This window comes from Crotalus tigris, unplaced genomic scaffold (assembly GCF_016545835.1).
Source record: "Crotalus tigris isolate CLP2741 ecotype Arizona unplaced genomic scaffold, ASM1654583v1 scf7180000019205.210441, whole genome shotgun sequence".
In the NCBI taxonomy this organism is placed as follows: Eukaryota; Metazoa; Chordata; class Lepidosauria; order Squamata; family Viperidae; genus Crotalus; species Crotalus tigris.
In genome coordinates, this window is record NW_024097433.1 from 6,229 (window position 1) to 25,346 (window position 19,118).

At 43.9% G+C, this 19,118-nt stretch overlaps 1 protein-coding gene across 3 annotated transcripts; it reads left to right on the plus strand.

Moving 5' to 3' along the window:
- The first annotated feature begins 5,462 nt into the window (after positions 1-5,462).
- Positions 5,463-17,863, plus strand: LOC120316033 (cholinesterase-like). Of its 3 annotated transcripts, none has more exons than XM_039361167.1 (5): positions 5,463-5,561; positions 7,577-9,095; positions 11,451-11,614; positions 15,535-15,583; positions 16,680-17,863. In XM_039361167.1, exons 2-4 carry the CDS (start codon positions 7,603-7,605, stop codon positions 15,567-15,569), a joined length of 1,692 nt encoding a protein of 563 aa, XP_039217101.1. In that variant the 5' UTR covers positions 5,463-5,561; positions 7,577-7,602; the 3' UTR covers positions 15,570-15,583; positions 16,680-17,863. The 3 variants fall into 3 exon arrangements, with proteins under 3 accessions (XP_039217101.1, XP_039217102.1, XP_039217103.1); XM_039361169.1 differs by having other exon boundaries at positions 5,470-5,561; positions 8,552-9,095; XM_039361168.1 differs by lacking the exons at positions 11,451-11,614; positions 15,535-15,583; positions 16,680-17,863 and adding an exon at positions 9,891-10,388.
- The last annotated feature ends 1,255 nt before the right edge of the window (positions 17,864-19,118 follow it).

Here is a 19,118-nt window from a genome sequence, read left to right on the forward strand (position 1 = left end):
GGATAAGAGGCAGATCAAACGTATCAGTCCTCCTACTGCCATAAGCAAAATGATTCCCCACTTCTGCCATCCTCCCCCAAGTACCTGACCTATCCAGGAGGTGTCCAAGATACCTGTCCATGTTTGTACTGGGATTCCCAATTTTTCTCCTTGCTGTATTGGGAGAAGGAAGAAACTGGGTTTGATTGCATCCATTCCATTGCTCCATTCCATCCTTTGGGAAGTATTGCATAAGAATATCTACCACAAATCCAATACATCCCATCAGGTGCTTTCCATCTTAGGGAAACATTTTCCTGGACTATTGCATAGTTCCTTTCAATTAAATAATATTTTGAAAAGAGTTGCAGGGTCAGTTCTATTTTCACCACTCCACCAGGTTACCCTCTACTGCCCTAGTATACTGAGGTAACTTTAGAGATAAAGGCATCTTCCTAACCACAAAACATGGCAGATCAACTTCTGCAGAGTTGGGGGTTTGACTTCCTTCACTCAGAAATGCTATGTTGGAATAGATTGTTTAATACTTACTGAAAATCAACTACATTTTTATTGCACAACAAAACATATATTTGGGCACTTTTCTGAGCTGGAAAGCCAAACAGCAGATTCATGCAGGTTTGCACACCACAGATAGTGACTGCGCCCCATTTGATTGAAGTTCTCTGCATTTCCACTGTTCTGTTTCAGGAAAAGAGGCATTGAGACGAAGCAACGAGTTCCAACTGTCTCCTTTATTGCAACACCAACAGAACAGGTTTTTATTTATTTATTTATTTATGAGACTTATATACCGCTTTAAGTGCAAGCACTCTCTAAGCGGTGTACACCAGTAAGAAATGTATATATATATATTTACATTGCCCCCAACAATCTGGGTCCTCATTTTAAAATAGTGTGGCCCCCTTTTATAGTCCCCCAGCACAATACCTTTCTGGCCAATCATTGCAAAGGCTGGAAGCAGCCTTTCTTGTCCTGGGCATCCACATGGTCTGCCTGAGCCAATCGCTGCAGCCTGTGCCTGCCGGCCCAGGACATAACACCCCTCCCCGCTTAGCTAAAATAATAAGGCACACTTATTATTTTAAATACTCCAACACTCCATTATATTGCTTACATTGCATCTATATATACACAACACTACAGTCTTGCTATCGCCATGCTCCCCACTCCCCTTGAGCTGCATTACTTAACCCAGACTGCCAGGCCTGCCCATGAACTGACAAGGACCGTACATAGTCTTGTAAGTATTTGGGAGGACCTCTGGCCCGCCCTGATCTTCTCATGTCCTGTGTGTGTGCCTGGCCTGCCAGCTCGCCTGCCAGGCTAGGCAGACCAGGACTTTGTTGCCCCAAAGACCCAGCTGCTGACTGGCTGAATTTGCTAAATCCAAGCCAGGGTTCCTTGGGGGGGGGGGGTGGAATTCCCCAAGTCCAGTGGTGGGGTGGAATTCCCCATGTCCCCAATGGATTCCTCTTGGGAGCACTGTCCCTCGAGCCCTAGATCAGCAGCTGGAGTGGCCTGAGTGCCAGAGGCCGGAGCTGCCTCCATGGCGAACCCCCTTTCTGCGGACTCCCTGTTTGGAGTAATAGCTGAAGCCTGGGGATGTTGGAGAGACCGTGGTCCACAATCGTAATTGTGGTCTTCCTCCCCCCCCCCTGAGAGCAGAGCTAGGAGTGGAAGAGTTGCTGGGAAGCCTCCAGCGCAGTTGGTCAATGTGACATTGGATCACACGACCATCGTCCAAGGCCACGTCGTATGACAGCAGCCCAGAGACCTTGCATACCACTGCTGTGATCCAAAGATGTCCTGGTCCATAGTTCCTTGCCCAGACCAGATCTCCCACTTGTAGTCTCCTAGGTGACAACGGCTGTGACACCTGTGAAGCCACCCGGTTTGGGTGCAATCTGTCCAGTTTCGTGATGAGGCGGCGACCCCAGAGAAGTTCAGCTGGGCTCTTTCCAGTAGCTGTGCATGGTGTGGTGTGGTGGCAAAGAAGAAAGTCCGCTAACCTGTGATGCCAGGTCCCGTGAGTGATCCTCTTTAAGGCATCCTTGGTTGTGCGAACCATTCGTTCAGCCTGGCCGTTGGAAGCTGGATGGAACAGTGCAGATGTGGCATGCCGGATCATGTTGGCCTGGAGGAACGCCTTGAACTCCAATGATGTGAATTGGGGCCCGTTGTCGGAGACAAGGACATCTGGAAGTCCATGTGCCACGAAGATCCCTCTCAGCACCTGGATGGTCCTACCAGTGGTAGTGGAGGAGACAGGCATGACCTCTAGCCATTGGAATGGCTGTCCACGAGAATTAAGAAGAATTGCCCCTGAAAGGGCCCAGCGTAGTCGATATGGACCCTCGACCATGGGGTATGAATCTCCTCCCACTTATGAACTGGGGCCTGGAGCATCTCTGGCCTTGACTGTTGACAAACAGTGCACCCGTGGACCTGGGCCTTGACATCTTTGTCGAGCCCAGGCCACCAAAGATGGCTTCATCCATTCCTGGATGTCGCTCATGCAGAGACTGCAGGACTCTAGTCCTCAATGAGGTTGGGATTACTACTCGGCTACCCCATAGGACACACCCCTTGAAGGTGGAAATCTCGTGCTTCCTCTGCCAGAAGCTCTGGAATTCTGAGCCTGGACATGTGTCAGGCCATCCAGACAATGCCCAAGTCAGCACGTGTGTTAGCGTGTGATCGGTGGCTTTTCTGCAGCCACATCCCTAGCACTGAGGGGAGATTCAGGCAAGTCCTGAATAGACAGGATGCAATTGGCAGGTGCTGGATCTGCCTCTATCTGCTGTAATGGCAACCTGCTGAGACCATCTGCATGACCCATTTCTTTACCTGGCTTGTGAACCAGTGTATGGTCATATGCAGACAGGAAGATAGACCTGTGTGGGGTTTATTTGTTCATTGTGAACAACCCCAGCAGTGGCTTATGGTCTGTAAAGACCGTGAAGTGGTGGGCATATACTAAGTCATGGAACTTCTTTATGCCAGCCACTATGGCTAAGGCTTCCCTATCTATTTGTGCATAATTGCGTTCAGCTGATGATAGGGTTCTAGAGTAGTATGCTATTTGGACTTGCGTTCCATCAGCCTTCAAGTGACTTAACACAGCCCCAACCCCATAAGGGGACGCATCACAGGCGATCCATACTGGCAAGTTCTCATTGAAGTGCGCGAGGACCGCATTTGAAGAGAGCAAGGTCTTGACCTCTTTGAAGCTCTTTTCGTGTGCTTGTGTCCACTGCCAAGGGGCCTGTTTGTCTAAGAGCTGGTGTAACGGCTCAGCCACTGCAGCCTTGTGAGGAAGGAATGAGTGGTAAAAATTTAGCAGTCCCAGAAAGGCCTGAAGTTCACCCTTAGATTTGGGACTTGGGGCCTGCTGAATTGCATGCAGCTTGGATTCAGCAGGGTGGATGCCCTGAGCATCAATGCGGAATCCTAGAAACTCCGTGGAGGTAACCCCGATCTTGCACTTGTCTTGCTTAAGCTTCAGCCCCTCTTGGCGGAAACGTAGCAAAACAGCTCTCAGCCTTTTGGCTAAACTGTCAGCTGAGTCCCCAGCGATGAGGACATCGTCAAAGTACGAGCAAACGCCAGGGATATTTTGGAGAGTTCACTCCATTACACTGTGGAAGATGCCAGGGGCCACGTTTACCCCAAATTGCAATCTTCGTACCTTGAATGCCCCCCTGTGAGTCACTATAGTTTGGGCCTCGGCCGTTTTCTCATCAACTGGCAATTGTTGATAGGCCTGAGCCAGGTCAAGCTTAGCAAAGATCTGGCCCCCCTTGAGGGAGGCTAGAATGTGACTGATCACTGGTACTGGGTATGAATGCTGCTGCAGCGCTTTGTTAAGCGTGCACTTGTAGTCCACACAGATTCGGACTTCACCATTGGCCTACTGTCCACAGTCTCTAAGATACCATGTTGAATCAGTTTATCCAGCTCTGCATCTATTTTACCCTTTAAGGCAAAGAGCACCCTGTGTGGCTTGATTCTAATGGGGGCTACGGCTGGGTCTAGCCTCAGAGAAATAGGAGGGCCTTTGTAGGAGCCAAGTTCTGGACTAAATACATCTGCAAACTCCTTGCAGACCCCAGCCAGGCCTGTTGTTTGCACGCTGTGTATTCCAGTCACCTGAATTCCCAGGGCCTCAAACCAGTCGAGTCCAATGAGACTTGTATGGTCTCCCCCAACCACAACTACATCCAGTAGCCCCTCAAAATTCCTACGCTGCACCTTGAGTGTGGCCTCCCCCCTCACGTTGACTCTGGAATTTTGGAAATCTGTGAGGATAAAGTTTGACGGCCTGAGTTTCACCCGTAGGCTGCTTCTGCTGCAGACCTTGTTAAAGATATCTAAGAAGATGATCAATAGAGCAAGGCCTTCACAGCTCCATCTGCTGCTTCTTCGGCTGAAACTTTCCTCAGGACATCTTGGAACGTGAGGCCTTCCTTCGCGAAGAGCCTCTGCTGCAACTCCCGGCTTCACAGGCCACAGACCAGCCAATCCCTCAGTCCCTTCTCCAAGTCTTTGAATTCACAGGCCGCAACAAACTCTGCTGCAGACTCACCAGGCCTCTGGTCCCTCTGCTCGAACGTGTGTCGCCAGGCAATCACTGAGAACTTGGGTTCAAAATGCTCTCGAAGCATCCTCTTCAATTCTGTGTAGGTGATTGATTCCAGTGGGGCTGGGGCGACCAGATTCTCCACAATCTCGAAGGTCTCTTGCCCACACACACATAGCAGCGTGACAGCTTTGAGGTCATCTTCATGAATTTGATTCACCTGGAGGTAGTTCTCCACCCAGGCCACATACGAGCTCCAGCGTTCTGGGTGAGCTGTGTCAAATTCTGAAAGCTGGCCTATCTTTCCATCGTTTCAGCCCAGGAACTTAGCCCATGCCTCTTGCAGCAAGGATTGAGAAGGGGCCCCCTTTTCTGAGCTCACCTCCAGCGTCTCAGTGCTGGCAGGCTAAGTCAATCTCCAGGAGCCACATTTCTCCGAGCTGCAAGCCCCCTGTGGTGAGTCAGCTTGGCTTCTTAATCTGTTTGCCTTGCAGGCATCCCATCCTCGTCGCCAATGTTCTGTTTCAGGAAAAGAGGCATTGAGACGAAGCAACGAGTTCCAACAGTCTCCTTTATTGCAACACCAACAGAACAGGTTTTAAAAATGGTGCAGCCCCCTTTTATAGCCCCCCATCACAATACCTTGCTGGCTAATCATTGCAAAAGCTGGAAGCAGCCTTTCTTGTCCCGGGCATCCACATGGTCTGCCCAGGCCAATTGCTGCAGCCTGTGCCTGCCAGCCCAAGACATAACATCCAGCACTTTAATCTTGGAGTCTTTGCCAATATTTGCAACTTCCTCCTCCTTAATGGGCAGAATCCAATTGGTCAATGCACCCTCATGTCATATATCACATTGCTCTTTCCATTATCATTATTTGTGAGAGAGCAAGATACAGTCTGGTCATTTCTACTGTTTCCTTCTTTGGAATAAGCCGAGGGTAATATTTACAAGCAGTCCCTTTAAAACTGATAAACAGGTAAGTCTGAAGAATTTTTAAAAATCAGTATTTTTCAGAGAATTGGAAGATGATTTTTAGGAAAAGGACTAGAATTTCTGTTAATTGTTAATCCTATTGCAGGCTAGGCATATGTAAAGAGACAACAATCTCTTCAGCAATAAAAGGAAACTTATTTATTTAAGAAATTTTATATCGCCACCCAATTGACTCTCAGAGACTCTGGGCAGCTTATGATTGCAGCATTTCCAGAATCACATGATCAAAATTTGGATGCCTGACAACTGGCATGTATATATGACGGTTGCCGTGTCTCAGAGTCATGTGATCACCTTTTGTGACCTTCTGACAAGGAAAGGCAATGAGGAAGCCAGATTCACTTAACAGCTATGTTACTAACTTAACCTCTACAGTGATGCACTTAACAACTGTGGCAAGAAAGATCATAAAATGGATAAAAATGTGCTTAACTGTCTTGCTTAGCAACAGAAAGTTTGGGCTCAATTGTCAGAAGTCAAGGACTACCTGTACTGCAGCCAAATTCAAGAGTACAAATCCTAAAGTTGATTAACTTTTCAGTTGGTTGAACAACTGTGGCAGGAAAAGGGAAACTCAGACAAATCAAGATTAGCATTCATGTATGAAAGGACTACAATGGTAGAAAGCTCAGTTTTTAAAATTACTTTCTCCATTGTGGAAATTGTTTCATTTATTTTTATTGATGGCTGTATGCCACCCAGTGTCACTTTTTGTGAGATAGGTAGACTTATAAAGATGAGAAATAAACATAAACTTTATTTAACAAAGGTATATAGCCATCCAGCTAATGAAGGAAAAGTAAATTCAGGTCAAATCAGTCCTCATAGGTAAGAGAACTGATCAACTTGTGTACAACGCAATTAAACATCATAGGTATTAAAAGCTTCAGAAATAAATGAAAGCAAACTTGTGGGAGAAAAACATCCATCTAAACACAATATAACCATTACACATGCTCCCCCTGAGCTCCCTAAGATTGCTGGGAAAACCACATTTTGAGGGCCTTCTAAAAGGCTAACAGGGTTTTGGAGATTGGGAATGTTTACAACAGAACAATTCCAGTTTTATGGCTTAGTGTAAAAATAAATCTGGAAATTTGTTTAGATGTTGAAAAGTAAAGAGCACTGCCCCAAATTATGATGGTCTACAATCAGCCATGGTTCCAGATGGAAAATCCTAAAAAAAGAGGATGTTTGTGTGTATGTCGGAGAGATTCAACTGTATACTTGGATAATTTAAAGCACGATCAGAAGCAGTAAAAATGTTGACGGGACCATTTTGCATTGTTATTTATTTCAGTTATATCTTAGCTATAATCCACAAGATAGGGATTGGTACACCAAGTTCCAAAAAGGGATTTTGGAATAAGTTAAAAAGATAGAATATACTATCAGGGAATGGTGCAGCAGGTGTCCAAATGAAGTCAGAGATGCTGACACAAACTTGTAGTTTTATATAAATAAATATATTTACAGCAAATGAGATAGTTAGGCAAACAGGAATATTGTGAGGTAAATCATAGAGCACATAGGAGAAAAAGGCGGGAAACAAGGAAACTCTCCCCAGCAACCAATCACAGCATAGATTGCCTCATTCAGGAGCCAGCTATTTCCAACCAATCAACTATAACTATGTGTTCTGTACAACTCCACTCTTCTAGCTACTAGATTTAAATATCTTAACATATACGTAACAAACAATATATACCAAAACTGTATTAGTAACCCTGGAGAGGATCTAGCAGCAATTCTGTGTCAAAACTGTCCATTCGCTGAGCAAGGGGATCGGTAACCAGGAGTCCTAAACGGTTCTTTTGGAACCTTGGAGACACATGATGGAGAAGGGCAAAGGTGACTGAGTCACTACCTGCTCACCATTGGTCTCCTCAGCAAAAATAAAAAAAGGAATCCCGCCATCATAATAAATCAATGATGAATTGGCATTAGGTGGGCTTATACAGTAAGGAATAATCTCATATTGGTTGTAACTTTTTCCAGGTCCACCAACTTGTCCTACAGTTGCAATGTCTTCTCTGCTATGCCCTTCTCTCTGGTGCTGCCTCCTCCTCCTCTTTCCATTAGCCTCCAGTTCTTCTTCTAATGGGGACACAGTGGTCATAACCAGCAGTGGCCCTATTAAGGGCAAGCAGTTCCTGGCTGGCCCTGGATCTGTGACAGCCTATCTAGGCATTCCTTACGCTGAGCCTCCCCTGGGAAAGTTGCGCTTACAGAAACCTCTTCCACATCAGCCATGGAATCAAACATTGGAGGCCACCAGCTTTGGCAATTCCTGTCCTCAATTTATTTTCGCGGATGAGCCTGAAGCAAATATATGGTCTCCTAAAACACCACTGTCAGAAGATTGCCTTTCCCTCAACATCTGGGTGCCGCACCCACAACCTTCTTCATTAGTGCCTATTTTGGTCTGGATACATGGAGGGGGATATTTAGGAGGCACATCTTCTGTGGATGTGTTCAATGGGGCATCCTTGGCTGCCACTGAGAATGTCATTGTGGTCACCATTAATTATCGCTTGGGAGCCTTAGGCTTTCTTTACTTGCCACCAGTTGCTCCAGGGAACCTAGGCTTATGGGACCAACAGTTGGCACTGAGGTGGATAAAAGAGAATGCAGCTGCCTTTAGGGGAGACCCTTCTCGGGTGACCATTGTTGGCCAGAGTGTCGGAGGAGCTTCTGTGAATTTCCATCTTCTTGCACCAAAAAGCCAGGACCTTTTTGCCCAAGCGGTGATCCAGAGTGGAACAGCCAATGCTTTCTGGGCTTGGAGGTCTCCTGAGGAAGCCAAACGGTTATCGCTTGAATTCGTTCATTTGCTAGGTTGTTCCAAGGGTAATAATGTCGGTGTTGGGCATTGTCTGCAAACAAAACATATTTCTGAATTTATTGAGTATGAAATATATCTGTACTACAAACTTGGATTCCTTCTGAATTTTCCCTTTAAACCAACTGTAGATGAGGATCTTTTGCTTGGTGATCCGGAAAAGCTCATGGAAGAGGGGCAAATTCAGGTCAAACCAATCCTCATAGGTAAGACCTCTGATGAAGGGGGCTCATTTGTCTCCTATATTTTCTCTGACATCAACGAAAATCTCATCAATCAGGAGCAGCTTCTGGACGGGATAAGACTGTTGGTGGCAAATGCAACTGAAGATTTTGTTCAGACAATTGCCCTGAGGTACAGTGAAGGAAATCAAGGCCCAACAAAATACCGCTCTGCTCTGTCCCAATTCTTTGCAGATTGGGTCTTTGTATGCCCAATGATTGAAGTTGCAAGAAATTTTCGGAAAACTGGGAGTCCTATATATGCCTATTTATTCTCACATCACACTTCAGGGTCAGTTTGTTCTGAATGGATTGGGGCATTCCATGGTGCTGAGATTCCTTACATTTTTGGGACCCTTGAATCAGTGCTGCCTGTCAATCAAACATACACAGAGGCTGAGGCCAGACTGAGCCGTAAGATGATGCAATACTGGGCAGAGTTTGCCAGAACTGGGTAAGTGGTTCACTTTATTTCTATAAATTTGTATTTTAAATCCAAAGAAAGCCATTCAACAAATGTACTTTGTGTCTAAAGTAATGCAGCCAGGGCTTTTTTTCTCATAGAAGGCCCAGAACGGAGTTCCGGCACCTTTTTTGGATGGAACCTTGTAGGGCAGGCAAGGCGGGTTGTATGATGTGTGTGAGTTCTGGCACTTTTTTTAAAAAAAAAAAAAAGCACTGAGCGCAGCCATACAATAATGCATGCTATTCCTTTGCCAATGTTTATAAGTAACGTTAATACAGATAGTAGTCTATTTGTGACCACAATTGAAACTAGAATTTTGATTGCTAAGCAAGGTGGTTGTTAAGTGAGTCATCCCAATTTAATGATCCTTTTTACCATAGTTGTTAAGCAAATCACTGCTCTTGTTAACTGTGAATTGAGCTTCCTCCACTGATTTTGCTTGTTGAAAATCAGCTGGGAAGATTGCAAATGGTCATCACTTGACCCCTAGATTCTGCAGTGATTGTAAATATATGCCACTTGCCAAGCACCCAAATTCTGATCACATGACCATGGGGATGCTGCAGTAGTTGTAAGTGCATGGGCCAGTTGTAAATCACTTTTTTCAGCCTCCGTTGTAACCTTGAACGGATGTTAAACAAACGGTTGTAAGTCAACTTGTTAATCTGTAAGTCAACTGTCCCAGTTGTACTGGGAAAAGCCCTGAAATTTTTAAGGATTCTTAATTATGTTAATTCTAGGTAATCGTTCTTTTATAGTTCAATGTTATCACACATATTCCAGGTATACTATTTCTGCAAGTGGAATAAAGAAAGAAAGAAGAAGAAGAAGAAGCAGAGCATTACTGTACGATTAGGAGAATGCGCAAAGGTGTAAGGTCCTGCCTCAACTTTAGCCTCGGGAAAGCATGACTCTTGAAACAGGCATCATTTCAAAAGAGTTGTTTTACTGAGAGAAAGTGATTGCAGGGAAGTAAGATGGAATCCGAAGTTCCCGCACAAATGTGTTAAGCTAAAAGTCCTATTTCCCCAGCTCCACCCCAATACCCCAGTCCATCAGGAGCCAATCTGCTGGTGTGAAGATGTCGTGAGAACTTTGAACCGAAAAGCTGATAACCGGCTGTTCTCTGGTGCCTAATCCTCACTAGCTTCAGGAGTCAAAACAGATGGCCCTGAAGACTCTTTCCCCACTCCCTATTTTCCATGCAGATACATCAAAGCGAAAGCAGGAACAATTTAGGAACATCCTCAATCCACAATGACTCGTGCTCCCTCTCCCCTTGGAATGGCAGCTGTTATGTCCCGAGCCTTTGCAAACGGCTCGGGCGTTTGCAGGCAGTCCCGGGCAGGTGCAAAGCTGCCCGGGACCAGACAGGCTGTCGCCAGCGCCGTGCGCATGCGCGGGTGCTGGCGCGGGAAAAGTAACCCATTTACCCGGGAGTTGCCTATATAAGAGGCTGCGAGGCGTTTGGGCGAGGCTGAAGCCATCTTCCTGTAAGCTGAACGCTGAATAAAAGAAACTGAGAACTCCAGCTGCTTCTTGTGTCTGTTTTCCCGCCACGGACTCAACAGCAGCGTTCTAATAGGGACTTGACAAAAGGCTTGCAAGGGAGTAAGTAGTAAAGGGAAACTCCCAAGATGGAGGGTGCCCAGGGTGTGAGGAATGGAGGAATGGATTGGGAGTGGTAGATTTCAAGAGCCTACGAGGAGCTGACCTGGGTTTGGATCAGCAGCCCTGCCCCTCTTCACAATCTCTTGTGCGGAGGATGGATGAAATCTCGAGTGCTACTGAACTTTGAACTCCACTGATATTGAACTTTGGCTGCTGTGGTTGAGCATCCATGACCGTGGGAAATTGCAAATGGTGGTAAAGGTGAGTCAGTTGTCAAGCACCAAAAATATGATCATGTGATCACATAGTGTGTGGGGTTTTTTTTTGTGTGTGTCAGCACGTCCGTGTGTGCGGTCATCATAACTCCAAAAATGAGTGGTAAGTACCGCTGGGGAAATCCATTGTAACTTCCAATACTTGTTAAGTGACCAGTCATAATGTGAGGACTACTCATATTGTCCTTCTTGTAGCTATATTACTGCATACTTTGTACCAGTTGTAGATCTGTGCAATAATTACTATGAAGAAAGTAGTGAAGCAAAGTTCTTCTTCAACTTTGCAACAAGTAGAAAAGTTGAATTGTTCATAAATAGAAGCTGACCACGGATCGTGTTGGACTGAGGGCATCCCCACCCCTCCCTCAAAGTCCTCTTTGGGAGTTTCCCTTGGCTGGAGTTTCTCAGATCAATACGAGTCTCTTTGGAAAATCAGCATCCTTTTCTTCCTCCATAGGAATCCTTCGGGTTTGGTGGCCACCGAGGCTGAGTGGCCGCTCTATAATGCCACGGAGCAGAATTTCTTCCTTCTTAATACTGAGTCATCCAAGGAAGTGGAGAAAGAGCCTGATCACAATTGTGGTTTTTTAAAGAGGCATTTTTCAAAGGCTGAAGACCCACGTAAGTTTGGCTATTAGTTCTGTTTTTGGAGGGGAGTGCTTGGTTGATGAAAAAGATATTTCTAAACATATTTATATTCAATTTTACAGGTCTTAGGAGATCTCTATGTAAGCCTTGGTTGTTCACATAAAGATAACAACAATAATCATAATTATAATAATCCCAAAACATCTGCATCACCACTTGACCACGATCAGCATTGACAAAATCCCTGTCAGTCAATTGCAAAAGGCAGCTTTACTTGGAACAGCTTACATCCTGCAATGATACCTTTAATACCATCAAACAATATCTGCCTATCCCAGCTCTTTGGGAAGGACTGGCTAGGTCAGTGATGGCGAACCTTTTAGAGACCGAATGACCAAACTGCAACCCAAAACCCACTTATGTATCATCAGGTGCCGGGTGGGCGTGGCCAATTGGGTGGGCATGGCTGCGGTGGTAACGGCAGACTGGGTGGGACTAAAAAATTCAATCAATCAATTCCAACTTTGCGAGATCTTTTTTTTCCCCGCGAGAAGTTAAAATTGATTGATTAACTTTTTTTTTTTTTAACATGGTGGTGGAGGCCTAAAGTGAAAACGTTTTATAAAACCCAGCTGAAGGCCTAGGACTGGGGCGACGGTGCGTGTGCTCACAGAGATGGCTCTGCGTGCCACCTGTGGCACATGTGCTATAGGTTCACCACCACGGAGCTAGGTGGACCAAATATGTCAAATTCATTCTAAACATCTGGCTGACTATGGGATGAACAAAATAATTGATATAAATTTATATATATATATATATATATATATATATATATATATATATATATATATATATATATATATATTAGTCAAATAGTAATGATCACCAAGAGAGTATCTATAAAAATAGAATTTTAATCCACCGAGCTTTCGTCAAACACAATTGACATCGTCAGGGTTAAAAGGTAAGTGCCGGGGGAGAGTCTTATATACAGCTGTTTAGTGTCTGCTTCCGGCTCCTGGAGCGTGTCATAGGCCCCAGCTGATCGGGTTGGGTCTCCAGCCTACATCCCACATTACTAGTCTGCATTCTGTCATAAGTTGTTTCAGAGTTGGGAGTCCAGATCTTTTTGCCTTCGTTGCTCATAGCCTCCCCCCCACCACCATCCCACACACGACTTCCCTCTATGAGTGGGGGTGGGCAATTATCACTTTCAGTATCCTTACAAGCCTCACGGCTATTTTGGTCTTGTTTATCCGTCTCCCGGAATTGTGCCCTAGATTCATAACCCCCGCCCATATTGTTCCTCCTCCCCTCCTTCTTCCCCTGGGTTCCCCTGTACGGTCCGCTGTTCGTTCCCACACGCTCTGTCTTGCGCACCGTCAAGATGTTTTTTGTCGTTGTCCTATTGTCAGTGGCTCGTTGTTCCATCCGTTGCCGGTGGGCAACGTTACCGTCCGTCCTTGGTTCTCCATTCCCACTCCATACGGTGCTCTTCCCCTTTAATTGTAGTCGCTGTTTCATCCCATAACTTTGCGCTGGGGGTGTCGAAGGGGGGTGCATTCTCCTGCTGGATTGCGATCGAGTTGTCATGCTGTGTCTGGTAGCCTCCTCATGGGGGGGTTCATCGTCGTTCTCCTCATCTCTACCGGACCTGGTTGTATTCCGTTTTTCTTCCAGTTTCTCGAATCCCCATCCATTTCCATTCCATCTCCATGCTGTTCCGTTCTCTACGGATCGTGGCGAATCCGTCCGCAGTTGTCTGCCAGGACTGGTCTGTAGTTGTTCCAAGAAGGGGGGGCCATCAGTGGGGGCTGCATTAATGTGATTATATGAGGAGGGGGGTCGAGCGATGTCTTCTGGATAGTAAGTCTTTGAATTAAGTCCCCTCTCCCGGTTAATGCGGCTACCAGCATTCCATATTTTCAGAGCCTGGTGTGCTGCACACAAATCCACACGCCTATTGATGGATTCAGTTTCTGAGAACCATGCCTCTTTTAATAAGCGGCCTCTTTTTGTGATATCATTAGCCAAGATTTGGGCATTCTCAAAATCAAAACGATGGCCGTATTCTACTGCATGAGCCCAAATCTGGGAGTGTTGTTCACCCCGTCTAATGGCTAGCCTATGCTCATGTAGGCGGGTCTTAAGTCTTTTCGAGGTCTCGCCTATGTAATTACTCTGGCAATCCGCACAGTTGATTTTATAAACTATGGCTGATCTCTCGGCGGTGGGGAGCTGATCTTTGGGGCGCATCACCTTAGCTCGTATGGTTTGGGTGGGTTTGTGGGCTACCTGTATGTTGTGGGGTGCCAGAAGCCTGGCTGTAGCCTCTGACACGTTTCTGATGTACGGTAGTGACACGCGTGTGACCCGTGTCTGGAGGTCCTCTCTTGATTGTCCATTATGTAGTCCGGGTGCCATACTGTGTCGCTTAATAAACCTCGGGGGATACCCATTCATTCGGCATATGCGAATAGATGTTTTCTTTCTTCTGCCTTAGCTTCCATGGTGCTGCAGTGCGACTGTACCCGTTTGAACAAGGTCTTAATACAGCTGGCTTTATGGGAGGCCGGATGATTACTATGGAAATGGAGGATGCGGTCCGTATGAGTGGGCTTCCGATAGACCTTGGTGTTTAGAGTTCCATCTGGGGAACGTTGGACCAGTACGTCCAAGAAGGCTATCGAGCCCCGGACCTCCTCCTCCAACATAAACTTAATGTCCGGATATATTGAATTTAATACTCCCATAAAGCCGGCTAAATGGTCTCGTTTGACGACCGCAAAAGTGTCGTCAACGTACCGTGCCCAAAACTTGGGCTGTTGACGGGTCATAGCCTCGTGTTCTAATTGTTGTAGAACCGCTTCTGCCACCACGCTGGATATTGGGGAGCCCATCGGTGTACCTTTGACCTGTTCATATATATTCCCTTGAAAGGAGAAGTAGGTTGTAAGACATAGCTCAATGAGTTGCGTTAGGTCCCCCGGTTGCAGGGAATCCCGGTGTCCGGTTTTTCCTAGTTTTTCTAATCTATCCCTTAGGACTCTCAGGGCCAGTTCTTGGGGGATGGGGGTGAAGAGTGAGGTGACGTCGAAAGAGACCATCACCTCATCCTCCTCCACCCTAAGGGTCCTGATCCTCCCCAGGAATTCCTCTGCGGATCTGACTGTAGTGGGGCTGCCATCGACCAGGTAGGATATACGGTCACTAAGCCACTTCGCCAACCCTGAGATGGGAGTGCCTCTAAACGACACGATAGGGCGAAGTGGAATATCCTGCTTATGGATTTTTGGCAGTCCATAAAACCTCGGGAGCGCAGAATCATTGGGTCGTATTCTCCTTAAGGTATCTTCATCAAGTTTCTTTGATCGTTTAAAACTATCAAGTAACTTGTTGATTTTATTTTTCAGGGCCACCATGGGGTCTTTCTTAATAATTCTGTAAGCAGTCTTGTCATTTAATAACTGCAGCGCTTTGGCCACATAGAGTGCCCTGTCCATCACCACTGTGGCCCTCCCCTTATCAGCGGGGAGTATCACAATGGTGGCGTCCCTCTTAAGATGTTCCAGGGCCTCCGTTTCATCCCTAGGTAACACTTGGTGGTGCCTATGACGCATAAACAACCCCGTGACCTGCTGCCTGATTAAAATTCTATTTTTATAGATACTCTCTTGGTGATCATTACTATTTGACTAACATGAATATTCCCAAGAGTCATGTTTTTGTTTTTATTTCCAATATATATATATATATATATATATATATATATATATATATATATATATATATATATATATACATACATACATATATATATATATATAATAAAATAATATATATATTATGCCACAAATTTATGGAATGTCAGAATCCAACTTCTAGATTCAGATTCTTTAGAGATAAGATGTCCACCTTACCTTAATATTTCATTTTTCTTTGTTCTGCAGATAAGTCTGAGGATGATTCTGTTTCATCAGATTAGGAAGAAGACAGGAGGTAGGAATTCAATATTAACAGCTGTCAATCAGGATCAAGTTGAATAATTTCAAAAGGGGGCTAAACTGTTTTCTAAATAAAAGTTTCCCATTGGCATTCCAAACAAGTGGCACTTTTGTGGCTCAGCCTCCCTGAGTTCTCCAAGCTGGTGCCAATGGCCTTTGTGGAAGAGGAATGGATGAGCCATGAAGAGTAACATTTAGAAAAGAATACTCAGTGCTGAGAAAGAGGAAGATGAGAATGAAACTCAATGGGGGGGGGGAATCAATTTTCAGATGATTGGGAGTATTTAATAGACAAATGGAGACATAAGGAATGTGTCCTTGTACTCCCACAATGGCTTGTAATAAATTTTATCAGAACATTCCCATAGGCTTCCCTGAATCTCAAGATGCAAATATTTCTTCTAACTCCTCTAAAGGGCAGGAAGTAATTTGAGATAAATTATGTTATTACTTATTAATACGTATGCATGCATCATTTCCCCCTCCATTTTGAAATGTGTAAATATGAGTGCCTCTGCAGGAATTCCTCCCACTATTTTCTGGAGGGATATCAGGAAGATCGGAAGACTAAATCCCTGGTCCCGGTGAAAGACCCAAATTGGATCCTAAGATGGACTTTTAAGTTTAAAATTAAGGCACAAGGTTAGATATGTCCTGTCTTAATCATGAAAGCCAGATGGGTGACTTTGGACCAGGTAATCTCCCTTAGCCAAACTCATTTCCCAAGATTGTTGTTGTTGGGAAAATAGGAGAAGAAAGTTGTGTTGGATATGTTCTCCTCCTTGAACTATTTGTAAAAATAATAAAGGCAGGATACAAATGATAGATAGATAGATAGATAGATAGATAGATAGATAGATAGATAGATAGATAGATAGATAGATAGGTTATTCTGTCTTACTACAGAGAAGAGCTTCCTGGAATCTCTGCTTTGCTTGTTTCTTGAACTTGTCTACCATAAAGAGCTGCCACTTAGGCTAAATCCCTTTAAAAATGGCTTCCACAGTTTAATGGCACCATTTAATGGCTTGCTCTAGCTACAATTTTGTTTGCTTCAGAATAGCATTTATGTATTCATTTATTCCTTTCAGGAACCAAACAAGACTTTTTTTAAAAGCCTAAGGAAATGATGACAAGCTGTGCCAGAGTACCTCCCAGAAGGATCTATTGATTTTTTTAAGTGGGATCTTGGAATATGTTCCAACTGTCCAGCAGGCATTTCCAGAAAAAGAAACTCCTGGGACATGATTTTACCAAGAGTATAATACTTTACTGAAAAATTCACATTGGCACAGAAGAAAGCAAAACCAGCTCTGGTTTTGTGCTCGGAAAATTGCTTATTTAAATGATAGACTACCTCACCCCCACCCACCGGGTGTTCACATTGTCCAACAGTAATATTTCTTCTTGTTATGGAAACAGTCCATTTCTCCTTCAAAATCTGGCCTTGGGTTCCTGGTTGCTTAGATACCATTCCTCCCACCCTTGCATACCATTGTCAAGATATGAGCAAAAGATAAAATCTAGGTAAAAGGCTTGACAAGGTGCTTAAGGAGCCAAATAAAACCTACATAATCTTTGCTGTAAAAATAATAAACTCTTATATATTAATAAACAACCTCTTAATAAATATTGTCTGAATTCTTTGGATAAAAATCATGTTATCCTCACAACAATGTAAGAAATTGATGCAGTATGAAAAAAATAAAATAATCAGGAATTCTGACTGCAAAATTTTGCTATAACCTAATGACACAAATGTCTTTTTTTCATAGGGGTGAGCTCCTTAAATCTAATAAATAGGCAGATATAGTATTCTGGGTATTGCAATCAAATATATTTTAATATATCTTAATATAGAGAAATCAGTTTAGGCAGGATGCCTAAATTAGCATGTGAGCCATTTAATTAGAGATTTTTCCTCGTGTGCTATAAAAACAGTCTCGATCTCAGATTTTAGCAGTTACTGGGATCTACATTTGGAAAAGTAGATCCCCCTGTTGCCCATCAGCGGCCATTCATAGCACTAAGAATTGGACTTTTCAAAGATTTTCCCATAATAATTACTTCTGAAACCACCTTCATCACCTTCCCCCACCCCAAACTCCCAATGTTTCTCTTGAAAATTTTTTGGGAAGCACCATCTCCACTCTTTGTGCTTTCAATCTGGATTCAATTGATAATAATATCAAATATAATAAAAGACGCAATTGTTATAAAGGTCGAAGGAGCAAGCTGAACAAAGTGCTCCAAGAGGACACGTAGCTAAAGTGGTACCTGGAAAAATACTGATGGTCCGACAAAGGATGTGTATAAAAAGCAGATGGCCCAACAAAAATGTGGGTAAAAGAGAGGTTTGTTTTGCTTACAAGACAACTCTTAAATTTAGGATGGCCAGACATCCTGTTCCCAGCTCTGCACATGATATATTACTAACTGCCTGTCACATGGTATATCTAAATTGCTTAACACTTGATATATTGCTGATTGCTAAAAACATTCCAATGTAAACGAGGAGCTATCGATTATAGATCTGTCTAGTAGTTTTCCTATGTTAGAATAAGGACCTATAGAATGTAATGTGACCTAAAAATAACCCCCGCCAGAAAGGGTTATAAAAATGGTCTTCAATGTACAATCTGAGTTCAGACTGTTTAAGCCAGGATGGCTCTCTGAACCTGCGTGCAATAAACTTCCCTTTCCTGAAAGAGCTGATTCAAGTCTTTGATTTCTACAACATAGCAATGTTTAAAAAGATAGAAATATCTTTTTCTTCATTAATTGAAATATTTATTTCTCTCTAGTGGTCACTTTTTAAAATCTTATTTTACTATGCATTTTCTTTTTCAAAAAATTCAAACATGACATTTTCCCCAGGGAAGAATTTTTTGTAATTAAAGTCTTACTTTAAATTCATGTATGGAACAAGAAAAAAGTCAAGGAAAGGATAGGTCTGTAACGATGCTAAGAAAAAGACTCAGGCATGTCTTGAGCAGAGGTTTTGAAGCTGCATGACACAGCTTCACACAGCTTCTCCAACTCTGAGTTTATTCTTTTTTTATATACTTTTTACATACATAGGCTTTACCATTAACTGCTGACATTTTACATTTAGAAGTTTAATCTTTAGCTGTTGACATAAAGTAATTGAAAAATTCCTTCATATAAGCAATTATTTTCTAGTAACACATTACCTGTTGAGAGCAGGTAAAACAAATACAGGTAAATTAGGAAAGGAGAAAGAACCGATAAAGACAAGAAGAGATAAAGACAGGAAGAGATAAGGGGGAACTTATTATTTAGGTAGGTAAGATAGTAAGTCAAAAGGGGGTGATCTTTTGGCTGCTTCCTTGGGACAAAGGGTATCAAAAGGTTATGAGGTTTGTGGGGAGCAATGCACGGCAGTTTGCTGCATGTGCAAATTCCTCCACATTGGTCCACTTATGAGAGCAGATGGCAACAGGGAGAAAGCAGAACCCCTGACATCCTTCTTTGTATCTGTTTTTACGCAAAAGGAAGGAACAGCCCAA